General features: G+C 35.6%; 1 protein-coding gene across 1 annotated transcript in view; it reads left to right on the top strand.

Annotated features, from left to right (window-relative positions):
• Nucleotides 1–7618, top strand: part of LOC134668847 (protein phosphatase 1 regulatory subunit 16A) — a 57418-nt gene extending 49800 nt beyond the window's left edge. Inside the window, exons 9-10 of the mRNA XM_063526318.1 lie at nt 4492–4960; nt 6302–7618. Coding sequence (XP_063382388.1) covers nt 4492–4960; nt 6302–6552 — 720 coding nt within the window. The 3' untranslated portion in view covers nt 6553–7618. The remainder of the gene's footprint in view (nt 1–4491; nt 4961–6301) is intronic.
• Nucleotides 7619–16245: the final 8627 nt, after the last annotated feature.

Raw genomic sequence — 16245 nt, 5'->3', positions numbered from 1 at the left:
CAGATCATTAGTTTCGTATAATTTCAGGTTAAAAACAATACTTTTGCTCGTTTGGTTGCGCTATTCATCATATTAGCTTGGCTAAAAGGTGTTCTCTACAGGTTCATAGAACTATCACAAGACTGAGCAGACCGTCAGTACAACTTGTCGGAGGTATTTCCAAGGCTCTATTTCCCGTACGTAGTCGCCAGTTAAGAACCTATCCCCCGTGGTCAGCGTCTTTACGAGCAACGTGCCCTGTTTATAAGTCTCTAAATTTTGCAATAACATTAACATTTCCCTATGGCTCCACCATTTAAAAAAAAAACCAAAACTGAATAATAATGAAATCATTTAACTATAGAACTTGGCCATGAAATTACACGCGAATCAGTTGAGATCGACCTGTAGAGGAAAGCACCAGCCCACTATCATACGATATCGATCAAACGGTCAATTATATGAACAAAAGTTTTCGTCTGCACCCTGAATAGGTATTTTGGTAAAATAGGCATTTTCTTTCACTAATAAAGTGCCGACTAATCGGCCATTTTTGCCGCCTAGTCGCCGACTAATCGCCGACTACAAATGTGGCCGGATAGTCGGCTTTCCCGACTAGTCGGTACATCCCTATTAAGAATATTACATCTTCTTATATGTTATGTAACTTATTATCGTCGCAAACGCTTGTTTTCCATTCGTTGCAGGATCTATTCTATTGGTGTACTTCATTTGCGCTCTCCTCGTAATTGCGTTGCAGCACTCATTAGTACTGGAAATATTGTAACAATACCTCCATTGGTTACCAATTTAGGTCAAAACCTTTTATCGTTCGCGCCTATAATGTAACCTTGAAGGTCTGTTTTACATCGTCTTTAAAATAAGATCAGTTGGAAAATGTGCGTGCCTTGGGGCAGCTACACTTACTACACAAATATAAGTAGCGCGAAAGGGTTGAAGGTCTTTCCACTGTCACCGTTTTCACAGAAAGGAAAGGGAAAGTACGGTATTACTTAGCCCTAGCAGTATCTTTTACTCGCAGTACCCCAACTGACCTTAAACAAGTTTGCGGTTCAAACGTAATAATAATAATATATATAAGGGAGTGTTGCACCTTGCACCAAATAATTACCTGTTTTCACAACCTGGCGTTTGCCCTATGTTAACGGATAACAAGCTACTTAGTGTAGTATTTAACGCTACTTAGTTTAATTCATGATACAATACAATGTCAGTTACAATTGTTACAAACTCCATAAAAGCTTGATAGATAGTTATTGAGGTGATTTGCCAAAAATCGGGCTTAATTCGTACGTCTGTGATTGCTCTGTTGTCTGCGCTGTGCCAATATCGAGTTCCAATTACGATTTGGATACCGATTATTCTACTTTTGTTAGCTTTCGTAACTTCAGGTATCATCAGCCTATTAAAACTGCGTAACGCAAATTGCCTACAACTATGCAACAAAACGCGTGAAATCTTTGTTGATTTGTTAATTACATCCAAGTAGTACTTTACAGTACCATACACCCTAATCCGGTATATAAGTTAAATTTCAGCCAAATGTTCAGCCGTTTATATGCATTACTGTGGAGCAAACATCTAAATATCGAAACATCCTAAAATTCACATTCATAATCGGTAAGATATTTTAATTTTGTCTATAATCACCCATAACTATGCAAACACAACGAGTTCTTTGTTTATGTGTAAAATTTACAACATTCAGTGAGTGGCATCCCGTTCCGGTGCTGATTTGACTGAGCGCGCCACGGACTGAGTTTTCCTGCGATTTCCCCGCCGGCGCCGGCCGCTCAGTCCGCGCCGCGCGCGCGCGTACGCACATTCCTCCTCTCGATGATGCATTTCGATATACTTCAAAAGTTCTTCGCACTTCAACTCTTACTTTATGGCCACATAAAGTGTTAGCGATTTGTTTTCGCAAAGGATTTTTTCGCGGGTGTTTGTTTTTAAGTGTTTGCTTCAGCATGTCGTTGGATATTATGTTTTTGACAAATGACAATCTGCGGCGGATGCGGAAGGAGCCGCAGGTTCTTGGACTTCGTTATCGAGTATGTTTGTTTACTTATTTATTTATTTATATTACCCTCATGTACTACTTGGCAATCGTGTGCCACCTCCATGTGCTAGAAATAGTAAAAACATCTCTAAAATAATTATTAAACAAGTATATTCAGATTTTATGTACCGGTTACATTTCTATATACGTGATTCATCCAGCCGATGAAAATATTCAAGGAATTAATAGAAAGTTCTTTGAAAATTACTTTGCTAATGGTTTAAGATGATGCCTCGAACTCCTGAGGATGCCTCGTAGAGAGACGAAACACGTGTCCAGTATTATTCTTTTGGTAGTGGTTTGTTATATTTATTTGCGGTGGCAGGGTGGGAATATTAATTGCATGTAAAAAATACGTTAGTCAGTACGTAACCCGTTATGGGTTAGCACTGATTGACTAGCACGTTATCTTTTCGCGGATTAGCAAAGTAATATTTTGGTTTAAATTAATATGGATTTCCGCAAAATATCGCCTGATTCTATTCACTAGTTCTTTGAAAATAACATGAAGTTGAATAAGTTGATACATGCCCACTTGCCCAGTGCAATGTCCTATACTTAACCTTAGTTGATGGTCTTATAATAATTACAACTAGAATGATGTTATCAGCACTTTAAATTAATTGAAAACTTATTTTGAAGTCCTATCATGGGGCTCGCCTCAAACATCCCTATTCTCATTTGAGAATAAATATACCTCGAGTGCATCTGATTATGGTTAGATTGTTACGTATAATAAAATAAATAATTCAATAGCCAAATATTGTTACGTACTGTAGGTTGCATGGTAAAAGCATCTTTCATTTGCTTAATTTTAATATTAAAAGTCAATTAAAAGCATATGAATTGAATATTTTAACAGATCTTTATCTTTTAATTATTGTTATATTCTTGATTACAAAGGCCTAATATTATTTCGTCATAATTACAAGTTATTCGATTCGGGTTTGCTCTAGTTTCGTCCCAACCGAACCTAAATTTAGCCGAAACATTATTTTTATGTCGCAATCTCACGAAATACCCTCTTAAATAAGTGCGGGTTATAAGTTGTGATGAGAGGTGGACATACCTAAATTGGCGCGTCTATGTTGTTAGGTCCTACTAAGTTTTATAATCGATGTGATGTCTGTCGTAACTTATAGTCATAAGTATCGCTTTAAAATTATCTAACCTAAAATATGGCTGTTTACACGGCTTTTTTTAAGTTCATTTAAAACTTGTCAAGAGACAGGAGACTTGATCAGTAATCAGTGTGTTTATTGCTTTCATAGGTTATACAGGTTGGTACATTATATTGGTCCAGCTATTATGAAACCCTGTAGGGCACTACAATATAACTTAAATCTAACTTAATTACTATGGCTTAAGCCTATCTCTCTTAATATAGCAGCGTCATTGTGTTAGTTACTTGCACTTAGTATAATGAAGATAAGAGCCATTATTTGAGCATCTTAACGCACGAACGATTTTAATTGTACTATTGGCTGACTATAAATGCTCACTATTCGAAATCTTTTGTGCTTGGATGGTTATTGGTTATGACAACGATAGTCCGATGGATGTCGATAATTTACCTTCATGGGTATTTATATTTATTTATTTAGAAATTTAAATCAGACAAGGCTCATATTACAAATACCTTACAGACTAACATACATATGTATTTTATAAACAAAACTAAACTCTATTTAGTCGACAAAACGGCGTGGCTCCGTTGCATTGGCTGCTCTTGTGTCGGATTCGGCAGTTTGCCCCGGAACCTCCGAAACACGACACCTTTCGGCCAGGAATATAACAAAAAATATACCTACTGGGTGTGAAATAAATATTATTCATTCATTCATTCATTTATACGCGTACTGTGTGTACATTTCCATAGTTAATAGAACATTTAGACGGTGCGACAACTCGCATTCATTACACTGCGGGTTTTGATCGATCGGTGGAATTGGACGTAACCAACAGTCCGCAATGTAACTAAAATCGCATGCGATTCCCGCGCGCCGTGTAAATCAGCCCTTACTGACACCCGGCCTAAAGTTCATTGCAAATTGCTCCGCGCTGATCATTGGTGATAATGGTGCAAGTATTCAGGAAACTATTTAGATAATTTGATTATATAAATATACACCAAAGAGCGATGATTGGCAACTCGATATGAAATGACTAACAAATCGACCCATTTTTATAAGTTATAGTTAAGTTATATACTTAATCTAAATAGATAGGATTCCAATGAAGTTTCCGATGTCCGTAATGAATAATCAGAGGAAAGTGTTGATTTATTGCTATGAACGCTATTTGAAATAGTTATATCACCGGTAAAACACTTACAATTTCTATTATCAAAAACGATTTATAAAGATTTTACAACAGCCAGTGCTTTGGAATATTACATACATATGTTAAAATTGTGTTTGTTTTCTTTACAGGGCTTATCGAACGGCGTGGAAAATGAACAGAACACTGCTAATATACCTCCCGGCGATCTCACACACAAGCGCCTCTCCACCGGATCCACCATGTCCAACCAGAGCGTCGACTCCGGGAACGTTGACTACGCCCCCAAACACCAGTACCTGCCCCACAGAGAGGAGGACAAAACCTTCACGCAACCCAAAATAACCAACCCCCTATTCGGCGTCAACGCCGCCTCACACTACGCCCCACAACCGGTCTTAGAAGAAGAGCCCAAGCACTACGAAAGACAACTACCCAACGGCATCAGAAAAGCCCCCGAAGGCCAAGACAACGATACCCTCAAAAACGAGGACGCGATTGACGGTAGGAAAGACCTAGTAGTGAGCCCGAACCAAATCGCCCTCACAGAGGGCGCTGCCACCTACACCACAGACAATAATGGTAAAATCAATGTTCATGTCACCGTCATGATTAACGCAGGTAATTATATGCATCCTTACGATACCCACATTATTTATATATAGCACCGGTTTTTAACAATTTATATACAACGTTTATCTAACAGTTTTTGCACAGTGATGGTATATAAATACATGTAATGGAAGGGGCCTGCGGTCCCCGGGTCGAGCGCTCGAGGATGCATATCTGAGGCAAGCGTCTCCTTGTAGTTGCATGAATTGCATGCTGTGTTCGTTCATACTTCTCCCTTATGATGCGAGTTAGCTCTTGGTCGAGTTTTAACCCTTTAACCATTTGACATTCCTTTCTAGTCATTCGATTTTGTACCGTAATTCTTATAGTAGAGATGCGTTTTTGTTTTAAGTATGATGGCAAGTATGTTGCCGCTACGAACTAAAGGGTTAAAAGCAACTATTTTCACTATGGGTCCGAATGGCATGTCCGATTCGCATAAACTGGATAGATAATTTGAATTTTCAGTTTTCTAGCCCTACTGATAAGGAGAAAAGGGAAATTAATGTTTCTTTTGTCCATTCGAATTACGGGACTTTAAAAAAATCCGTTATATTTATAGATACTAGATTGATTTAACATAATGTCCGCTCAATTGTTCACATTTAAATTCGAGTCGAGTTCAAGTTGAACTCATAGAAATAAAAAAAAGTTCCAAATTCAAAAGCGCCAATATTGCCCTGGGTCTTACGAGGTTAAGCCGTTAAAACGTATTGACTTTTTAAAAACTCGACCAAGCTTTGACTCGCTGGACTACTTTCTTGTGACACTCATTATATTATAGTTAAATCTAATGAACTTTTTCTTGTAGTTTGTCCTGCATGCTGATTTGTTATATGTATTTTATTTATCTTGTATCTATTCTTCGTACTTACACCGTTCTCGTGTAAAATTTTGGTGGATCAATTATTTTTTGTTATTCTTTCCCGTCAGCTAGAAGAACAGTAGTACTTTGTTAGATAAGATGATGTAAAACATTCTAATAATAGGTAATAAAGATCTGATTAAATTATTAAATGGGCTTATAATATAAATTTAAATATGTAAATATATAAATAAAATTGGTGAATTTAAGCTGAATCAGTGACAGTCAGTGGCAACGAATGATAAGAGAAAATTTATCCACCCGTTTATATGATTTACCATACTTGAAACTACTTTAATGTAATTATTAAAGTTTTTTTTTTAAACTATGCTAGTTATAGTAAAAAAACACAGTACTGCTTGCCAGATCATAAATACTAACATACAATCAGATTTAAGTTATGATCGACATGCTCTTAACACGTTTTTGAAGCTTAACTTAAAATTTTCTCGTTCCAATCCCTAATCAGCCTCCCATAATTTCAGGCACCCTCGCCGACTTGAAGAAGCAGCGATCACAGATAAGAACAAACGGTAGCCCGGTGGAGAACAGCCTAACATCAACGAACAACCATAGTATAACTTCATTACCGGAGGGCGTAGGCCAGGAGGCCATGCCAGTCCAGCTAAACCCACTCACATTGTCCCCAAGTGCGGGCACCGTACCGCGCTTCTCAGGACACACGAGCGATGTAGTCGGGGACACTCGGTCGCGCAGGTGCTGTATCATTATGTAGACTTTATGTGCAAGTGCGGTGTAAAAGTCTGATTGATCATTCCAGTAATTTGGGAATTTATTTTAATCGTCGATCAAATTGGGGTGATTCGAGCACTCTTACTGAGGTGTTGATAGGGTATTTTTGCAAAATGTCACTTACAAACTGGAACCATGAGGGTTTTTTCCAACTATAAATGGGTTGATCGACTGTAATTATGCTCTCCCGTAAGCCAGGAGACAAATGAGACACACTCCTAAGTCAAAGTAGGCTTTTGTAAATTTTGTAACCAGTAAAATTGATTGACCTAAGTAAAAAGTGACTTTTTGTAAAAATGGCCAGTAACATTTGGGTTGTGTATATTTTGAATTAATTATGTAAGCGAAGAGTCCTAGGCCGCCTATCAATCCCATTTGAGATCTGGGCTCGATTTTATAAACCTACAAATTACAAATTATTAACTGACAACACCGGTCAAAAGACCGCACATTGGTCGAGCAAGTGTCAATCGCGTCAATGTTGCCAGACTTATAACAGATTTGTACTTGTATAAAATGGGGTCCAGACGTATGCCGGTGGAATTGCCATTGCATCTCACAGCTACGGCTTGCCAATGTGCTAAGATCATTGTGATAGTTGCACGAGCTCAACAGTTATTGTACCTAGAGGTAAGATGGTTGCTAATATTTTAGTTAACTCTTTCTATATCCCAGATACTTTAATGACTTTTCATGTGTTTTTTTAATACTGATGTGCTAAAATTTATCACCGCAAAATGTGTAAACGTCATTAGATCTACCTAATAATTAATTGCTAGAATATCGGTAATTTAATGTTACTTTCGAAACCGGTTAAATATGACGGCACTATTTTGCAGCTGGCCACATTATTTGTGAGTTTGACATATCAACCTGTCATTATAATATCTGGGTTATAGAAATAGAGATAAGTTGTAGCAGATTCCTATACGTAAGAGTTATCTTTTAGATTCGATGAACGTATTTACGTCATCTTCGCCTTACCATTTTCCTAGTTAACATTCCTTTATTTAATTAACTTATTCGTATTTGAAATCATTATATGTGTAGGCAAAGTATTGTGATTGGAAATTGAGTACTTAAAATATATTAAACGAATATTGTATTATATTTTTAAGAATATTTTGTACAACATTGCATTATTAACAAAAGTATCAATCAGTATTTTATTCTACACTACGTATTCCATTATAGAACGTAATTGCAATATATAAAGTGCCTCCCGGTTCAGTTGTAAAGCAAATTATATAAAATTGACATAAATTGAAAATAAATTATTTTTTAATATGTAAGAAATCAATATTTATGTAGCTTGGTATGTATAAGTAACTTATTTATAATTAAAATGTTTCAGAAGCCCTATTGGAACATAATACTGTGAATATGCATTTAAAACAAGATATAATACTATGACATTTTGTTCCTGAGATTCGATCGCTTCTTGTACAAAAAAGTATTTTTTACGTGGACCAGTGCTGGCAATAAACCCATTGATGTATAGATACTTAATCTACATATACAACATAAATAACATAAACTATATATTTATTTAGATCAAAGTGGAATATGGTATACATTGAGAGGCAAAATACATAATAAATTACAAGCTTAATACTAGTAAAGTTAGTTAAATGATATAACTTTTATTTATTATGTAATTAGCCCTAATTTACTATTTTGATATTTATTCCTTTTATTGCCAACCATATTCTGACATTAGCCCATCCAAATCCACCAAGTATTACAAAATGATGACTGTCTGAATTCAGTTTTAGTTTTGCAAGAAATGTATTATACATTTCTTGCAAAACTAAAAGTTTACTATAATAGTAAACTTGAAAATAAGCTAATCATTGCTATAAATTTCTTGTAAAAATCATTTGACAAATATCGCTTCACGATAAAACCATTTGTTACAACAAGATATCTCACATAACTGGTAAAACTGAACTTATTAATCGTAATTTAAAAACATTCCAAATGACTTTTCGCATTGAGTTTCGAAAATAAGACAGTTGTTATGTAGCTATTGTGATTACTTAATGTTTGGGCGTATGAGCAAACTATGTTAACAATTTACATTTATTAAATTTGACCAGAATGTTTTTATTGAAGGTCTGATTGTTACCTTTTGATATATTATTTGTTAATAGTTTTCAATATGATCAAAGTATAGTATACCAAAACTCATGTCGAGATATACTCGACGGGTGTCTAAAGGTAATAAACATGCTTCAAAACACAAAATAGACAAATATTTCGTACAAAACTAATGTTTTGACAGCTGAGGGTCACAAGTGCCGCTTCTCCCTAACGTATGACGCGTTCTCTTTCGGCTGTCTAGAGTTGTTTCGCATGTCCTATGATTATTATGAGTGATAAATGCGTTCAAAAACCTAACTGAAGCTATTACTACTAGGAGTTTTAGTTTAGTTTTTTCTGTTAGTATACTCCGAGCAGAGCGATAGCTGATAATACCACCAAAACGTCGAGCATATCTCCACTTGGAGACTTAGTACATTAGTTTAAATTGCCCATGAGATTAAACAGCTGACTGTTGACAGAGTGAGGGGGCCACAGCGCGTTTATTTTGCCATCCACACGTTACGACAACGTTTGAGCACGACCCCAGTAGAACTTGTAGAAAAACCCCCGGTTGTAAGACTTTGGTCTCCCGTTGACGTAGGTACACTGTAAAAGGTCTCGTTATACATATACAGGGTGATTCAGGAGACGTGAGCAGGACTAACACTGCGCATTTCGTAAATTATAAGCAACTGTTTTGTATCAGTATTAGTGAGGTTAACGTTAGTTTTCTAGTCGAGTTGAAAAAAAAAAGTTATTAATTTATTTACGACATGAATGGTCACCCTACAATTAGAATACTAAACTACCGATATCCTGTGTCAAATTGAATGTCATCACGGTCTGGTTACTTTTGAAAACTCGTATCTCACTCAAGTTTGACAGTTTATTTTCTTCGTAATCATAATGCTGTCATGACGGTTAAAGAGGTTTTATGTTTATTAATTAGATCTTGTAGGGTGACCATGATTGTAGAGAATTAAATTTGCCCTCGCCAAAATGTTAAAAATTAGGAAAAAGTGTGGTTGTTTCACCTAAATACGACGGTGATCGATCAATTATCAGTTACTGAGTGTGCAGGATTAGTCCTGCTCACGTCTCATGAATCACCCTGTATGTAGAACCTTGTATAATTTAACGCTATACGCAGAGCATGGTCAGAGGAAGGCCGAGGCCTAAAACCTTTAGCGGCACTAAATATTAAAGTTCTTCACATCATGAATATGACAACGTTGTACGTAACGTTTGGATTGTATGTGAGTGCCTTTTTCTTGTTCATTAACTGCTAAATACTCTATGTGTGCCAATATTTTCCTATTCGCCTTAGTCGCGATCAAAACTTAAACAGTTTGCATTTTAACTTTAAAGGACAACTCTTATTACCTTTTTAGATTATTGTAGTTTATGTATTATACATTTTCTTCGCTCGATATTATCCAGTGTTCAAGGTCTGTGGTATTCTTGTTAGATTCTAATGGCAGCTTGATCCATAAAGTAGAAAGAATTTAGATTAATCAACTTTCTATTTTAAATATAAACGCGGCTTAAAGCACGAAATAGTCACAGTAAGTGCGCATGAAAAGAATTGTCCCAAAGGATTCCCGAAATGTGACTACAGTGAGTATTAAGTGAGTTTAATCGGTTTATATGATGTTCTTATAATATTAATGTCACGTGGGTTTCATTAGGTCCCATCCAGTAGTAATTCATTCATCCATATCTTAGTCACTAGTGTAAACAAGTAATGTAGATGTTTTTTTTTATCGTTAGTACTTAAAAAGTACTTAGAAACCTATTGTTATTAACACTATTTCGGAACGTGTTAACTTAGAATAATATTACGCATAAACATTTTGAAGATTAAAAAATGTTGGGCTCATTATATAAATTTATGTAAGCCCCAAATATATTTCATAGTAATGGTCCCAAGAATATACTTAAATATAAAAATGATACACAACTGTCTTAAGCAATACAGAATGGCCTTATAGAGAGATATATAAGCACAATTTATATTTCGGTTGGTTTTCTTCATAACAGTATTATTTTATGAATGCATTTTACATATATACCTACCTGCACATACTGCGTTTTTGTGATATCGCTATTGTATTTTATAAAAATATTAAAACCAGTAATAATATAAAAATAAGTTGAACTGTTTACAAATGTTTTAAATTGTAATTCAGCGTAATAATATTTACAAAATGAGGTGATGTGAAATAATTGAAAGAGGTGGTTGTGAAGAATGTACGACACTGGTGTAAGGTGTTTCTAAAAATAAAACCTGGTAAATAGAAATAAAACCGTTAAATATTTACCAACATTCAAAATAAAGTCTGTTTGCATCGTGTAATGTTGAGATCAAGGTATCTGTTATATCACTAGTATAATTATAGTCACACTGATAAGGTCTAAATTTGTTTTGTAACTTATAAATATATTTGTGTATAATGATTATGAGACCGTTGATACCAGTGCCTCCAGTCGGTCTTGCCTTAGCCTGCCGGTGATAACAACCTTGTCTGTAAATCTTTATATACTATTAGATGCGTACTTAAGGTGGTTCGCTTTTCATACAAAATTCAATCAAAGCTCATTAAGTAACTACACACTATTAGTACACAAATATTTCCGCATTTATCTTCTTTCGAATATTCGTTTGCGCGAAATTAACAGGAAAACAATGTTTCATACAGAAATCATGCAAAAATCATAGTTAACTTTTCATCAATTTTACGTATGTGTGTGTCACAAATGTCGTGTACAGATACATTTGCGACGTTGCCATACCATTTCCGACGTTGCCGGGCTGACCACGGCTCGAATTTGGAGTGCCGTCATGTTTAGTGCAATTTTGTTGACACTGATATTTGACAGGTAAATAATTGACCTAAGCGAGAAGTTCGTCAGCTCAGCTAAGAACTATCATGGCGTGTTATGCAAACAGTCGCTTTTTTGCTTGCAAACGGAAGATTCCCGGTTCGATCCCCAGTCATTGTATGCTGGAACATAACTTTTTGTATTTTTGTTACACCTAAATTTCGTATTGTTTTTTTATTTTTATTTAATTTTTCTTATTATCATAAATCGATTATTAAGTATGGGCTACACGTATTCTTTTATTTTTACAAAGATAATTAGAAATTATACTCTACCTAATCTCTCTGATTTTTACAATCAAGACATCCTCACTGCAATAAAAACCGGGCAAGTGCGAGTCGGACTCGCGCACGAAGGGTTCCGTGCCATAATGCAAAAAAAAAAAACAAAAAAAAGCAAAATAAAACGGTCACCCATCCAAGTACTGACCACTCCCGACGTTGCTTAACTTTGGTCAAAAATCACGTTTGTTGTATGGGAGCCCCATTCAAATCTTTATTTTATTCTGTTTTTAGTATTTGTTGTTATAGCGGCAACAGAAATACATCATCTGTGAAAATTTCATCTGTCTAGCTATTACGGTTCGTGAGATACAGCCTGGTGACAGACGGACGGACGGACGGACAGCGAAGTCTTAGTAATAGGGTCCCGTTTTACCCTTTGGGTACGGAACCCTAAAAAGAAGTGTATAAAATTTCCTGTGGTTAAAAATAATGGATTTTGTCTATGAATGAAAAACACAATTATTACTATAGTTTGTTTTTTTAGCAATAGAAATAAGGTAAACAATCTTGACGTGTCTTTTAATTGAAAAACACATTTTAAATATAAGTTACGGCAAATATGTAACAATTATAAATCTAATACGATCATTTATATTCTTCTGCTTTCATAAGTAATCGTTTTTAGGGTTCCGTACCTCAAAAGGAAAAAACGGAACCCTTATAGGATCACTCGTGCGTCTGTCTGTCCGTCTGTCCGTCTGTCACAGCCAATTTGCTCCGAAACTATCGGACCAATTAAGTTGAAATTTCGTACACATATGTAAGTCTGTGACCCAAAGACGGATATGTAACGTCAACAAATGAATTTTAAACATAGGGGCTACTTTTGGGGGGTAAACAATAAGATTAAAAAACAAAGTTTTGAAAACTATATCGTGTTACATATCAAACGAAAGAACTTATTTTGATAATCTCAAATATATTTTTCTTATAAATTTACGATAAAATGTTTAGAAGTAATTCAAGAAAATAGACAAAAAATGACCATTCCCCCCCCTCCATCTCCGAAAATACTGGGTCTAAAATTCTGAAAAAAATACACAAAATAGTCCTTTACCTAAAGATGACAGGAAAACCTATCATAAATCTAGAGTCAAGCGTGAGTCGGATTTAAGAACAAAAATGCGGTTAACGTTTTTTTAGGGACACAGCCGCAATGGTTTAAGTGAAACGTGATGTAGACAGCTATTGCGAAGGCCCTAGGCCGATATCCGCATAAGGCCGAAGGCCCGATGCGTCCCGAAGAGGCGTGCCTTTAGCTTCAAGCGTGAGTCGGACTGAAGACAAAAAATGCGACTAGGCTGTATCTGGCACATAGCCGCAATGGTACTTGTAGTACAGTCAACAGCAAAAGTTGCTAAGCGGGCGTGGTGTTCAAAATTGCCTTGACATGCTCTTATTGTCTTAACTATAAAGTCGCGTTCAGACCATTTTAAACCACTCGCCCGCTTAGCAACTTCTGCTGCTGACTATACTGATTGATGAGGTTACTATTGTTACGTGTTTTAAAAAGCACTACTTAGGTATACAGGATGGCTAAAAAATAAACTATGTGTATTCCCATTGCCAACGTGCAGCCCTGAAATCGCGAAGAAAAATTTGGCTGTTTCATACATTTTGGCTGGTCCGTTTTCTATGGGAGGATACTTCTTTTTTCACGATTTCGGGGTTGGTCCCATACTAAAAGTGGCTTAGTATAATCCCAAACCTTCCTGGCTACGGGAATACACTTATTTTTTGGCCACCCTGTAGGTATTACCTCTCTTCGGTCTTCGCTTTTAAAACACTTTCGGAAGCTGTAGGAAGCGCGAGCCGTCGGACGCTCGAGTTTTCAGCTCTACGCATTTGGACACTTATTACTATTGTTCGGCGTTTAATCTTCAGAGATGTAGAGATATAAGCCACCACGCCAGAAAACTTCATGTTACATCTGGTTTTTGATTGACCCATTCGGGTTTTTCAAGACGTTTCACTCACTTCACGTTTCACGTACAAAAAAATGTTGAAAATTGTGTGATGTACGGAACCCTTGAAACGCGAGTCCGACTCGCACTTGACCAGTTTTTTTATTTTTAAAAAACCTGATAACACTGAGTATGTGGGGGAAGCGCTGCTGGCCTAGCGGAAAGCAATTCGGAGGTCGCGGGTTCTAACCCCGGCTCGTACCAATGATTTTTCGAACTTTTGTACGAAATAGCATTTGATACCTATTTATACACCGATACCTATTTTTCGGTGAAAGAAAACAATGTGAGGAAACCGGACTAATCCAAATAAGTTTACTCTCTGGGTTGGAAGGTCAGGGCAGTCGCTTTCGTAAAAACTAGTGCGCATGCCAATTCTGGGATTAGTTGCCAAGCGGAGATTGAATATCTGGGAGACCGACCAAAGCTTACAAAACATAAAAACTCAAAAATGCGCGTTTTTCTCATAGACCTAGCTAAGAGATCAAACCCCATATAGCAAATGTCATCGAAATCGTTAGAGCCGTTTCTGATACCATCCAAATATATAAATAAATAATTATATATCTAATAATTGCTCGTTTAAAGGTAAGATAACACAAAGGAGAAACAAAAAGAAATTACCTACTCGCACCAGTCTTGAACCCCAATCCTCTTGCACGTATTTCCACGAACATACCGTTACGCTATTGCAACATACTTACGTTGTGTGAAATTGTCTACTACAAGGATCACGGAAACACTGTTTGCATGTGTGAGTAATAGTAGGAAAAAGCGTGACAGCAGCACTCCGTCGAATTAAAAAGGTGGTTTTTGCACAATGAAGTATTCAATGTTCATTTTAATAGTTCAATATTTACTTAAAGAGTGCGCGAAACATACTTTTAAGTATACAAATACCAAGACCATTTCACAAAAAAATAAAATCTGAAATTTTGCAAAAGTGGTGCCATCTAGCGAGAGTTAAGTTTTGAGTAACCTAGGCGAACCACCTTAAATTATCAAAGTATATCGTAGTGATTTCTGCAAAATTTCTTGGGGATATTTAAAATACATTTCAGAACATTGTATTTATAGACGTATATATTGTAAGTGCTGCTAAAGTGAGGAATGACGTCACAACTCTTGTGTCAAAATAAGTGTTCTTTTACATTAGATGCCTACTTTTTGTGAAAATAGTCTTCACATTTTCGAATGGTTTTGTAGTGTTTTTTGACCTTAAACGAGTCTAAAGATTTCTAATGCTCATTTTTACAAACTTTTTGCTAAATTCTTACTATTTATACCCTTGGTAGTGTTAGTGATACATTTCGATAGGCATGTTTGGTATCTCAGTGTTGTTCAGTGATTCCTATAAGATCTTGCCCTCTAGCGTCTTGCCCTGTTCGAATTTCATGCCACAAATAAACATGTTGTGTAGATTACCTGCAACTATCCAAAAAACTCTTAGTCTCACATTAGTAGAATATATATGACTCATCAACACAATTTGAGCTTTGTAGTACACTGGTATGAAAACTTCCATCAAGAGTCTTTAAATAGTTTTATAAAATATATTGATTATGTATAATTATTATCAATAGATTGAATTTTGTGAAAATTATTATATACAATGATTATTACCTACTTAAAAATTACTTATTTTTATTTAATTTGAATGACAGGTCTGCTCTCGTGTTAGACATTCTGTCCATTCTGTGAAAGAACTCGAGTACTTATCTATTCAAGTATTTATGTTATTAGGAGTCAATACTATCTTATTATTCTGATGATTATTTTGGTGCGTACATCCATTTCTTGATTATGGGTGTTCAAAGTGCAGCTGATACGATTTACTCTATTATTATTGTATCAAATCTTATGTAACTTATGTTTAAATAGATAAAAGTAAAATTTGGTACAAAAAGATAACTTACCTAATGTTATTGTATTTATAACGTAAACAAAGGCACGTCCGAAAAGGCAAAAATGCAATATAGGTGTGTTATTCTTACTTTAATGAAAACTGATAATATTTAAACATAAGTATGAAGAATTGTACTTTTTTGTTATAATGTAAATAATAAACCAATTGTTTAAACCAAATATGTTTATTATTTATAATTATTTAATTTCCTAGTGAAGACTATAGGTAGGTACAGATCACCTACCTGTTTACAATTCAGTTAAAAACCGGTTTAGAACTGGCTCCATTAGACGTTCAAATTACGTAGACGCAGCGTTTACGCAGCAAAATAATGTCGAGCATGCGGCGTACCAAAATCCTCACAGCAAATACGCTGTGTAATTTTTTTTTTATAATCTTAAGATATAGTTGCTTTGCCATGTGCTGAAATGTTTTCGTTCAAAGGACCTTGCCATATGGTTAAACTTATCAATTTTATCATACTCTGCTCAATTGACAAGTCCACGTTATCTCTGAAACTAACACATAACTTTGACACGTCAAGGAGACGAACA

The sequence above is a fragment of the Cydia fagiglandana genome, chromosome 11, assembly GCF_963556715.1.
Source record: "Cydia fagiglandana chromosome 11, ilCydFagi1.1, whole genome shotgun sequence".
In the NCBI taxonomy this organism is placed as follows: domain Eukaryota; kingdom Metazoa; phylum Arthropoda; class Insecta; order Lepidoptera; family Tortricidae; genus Cydia; species Cydia fagiglandana.
This window is presented reverse-complemented; position numbering and strand designations above follow the sequence as displayed.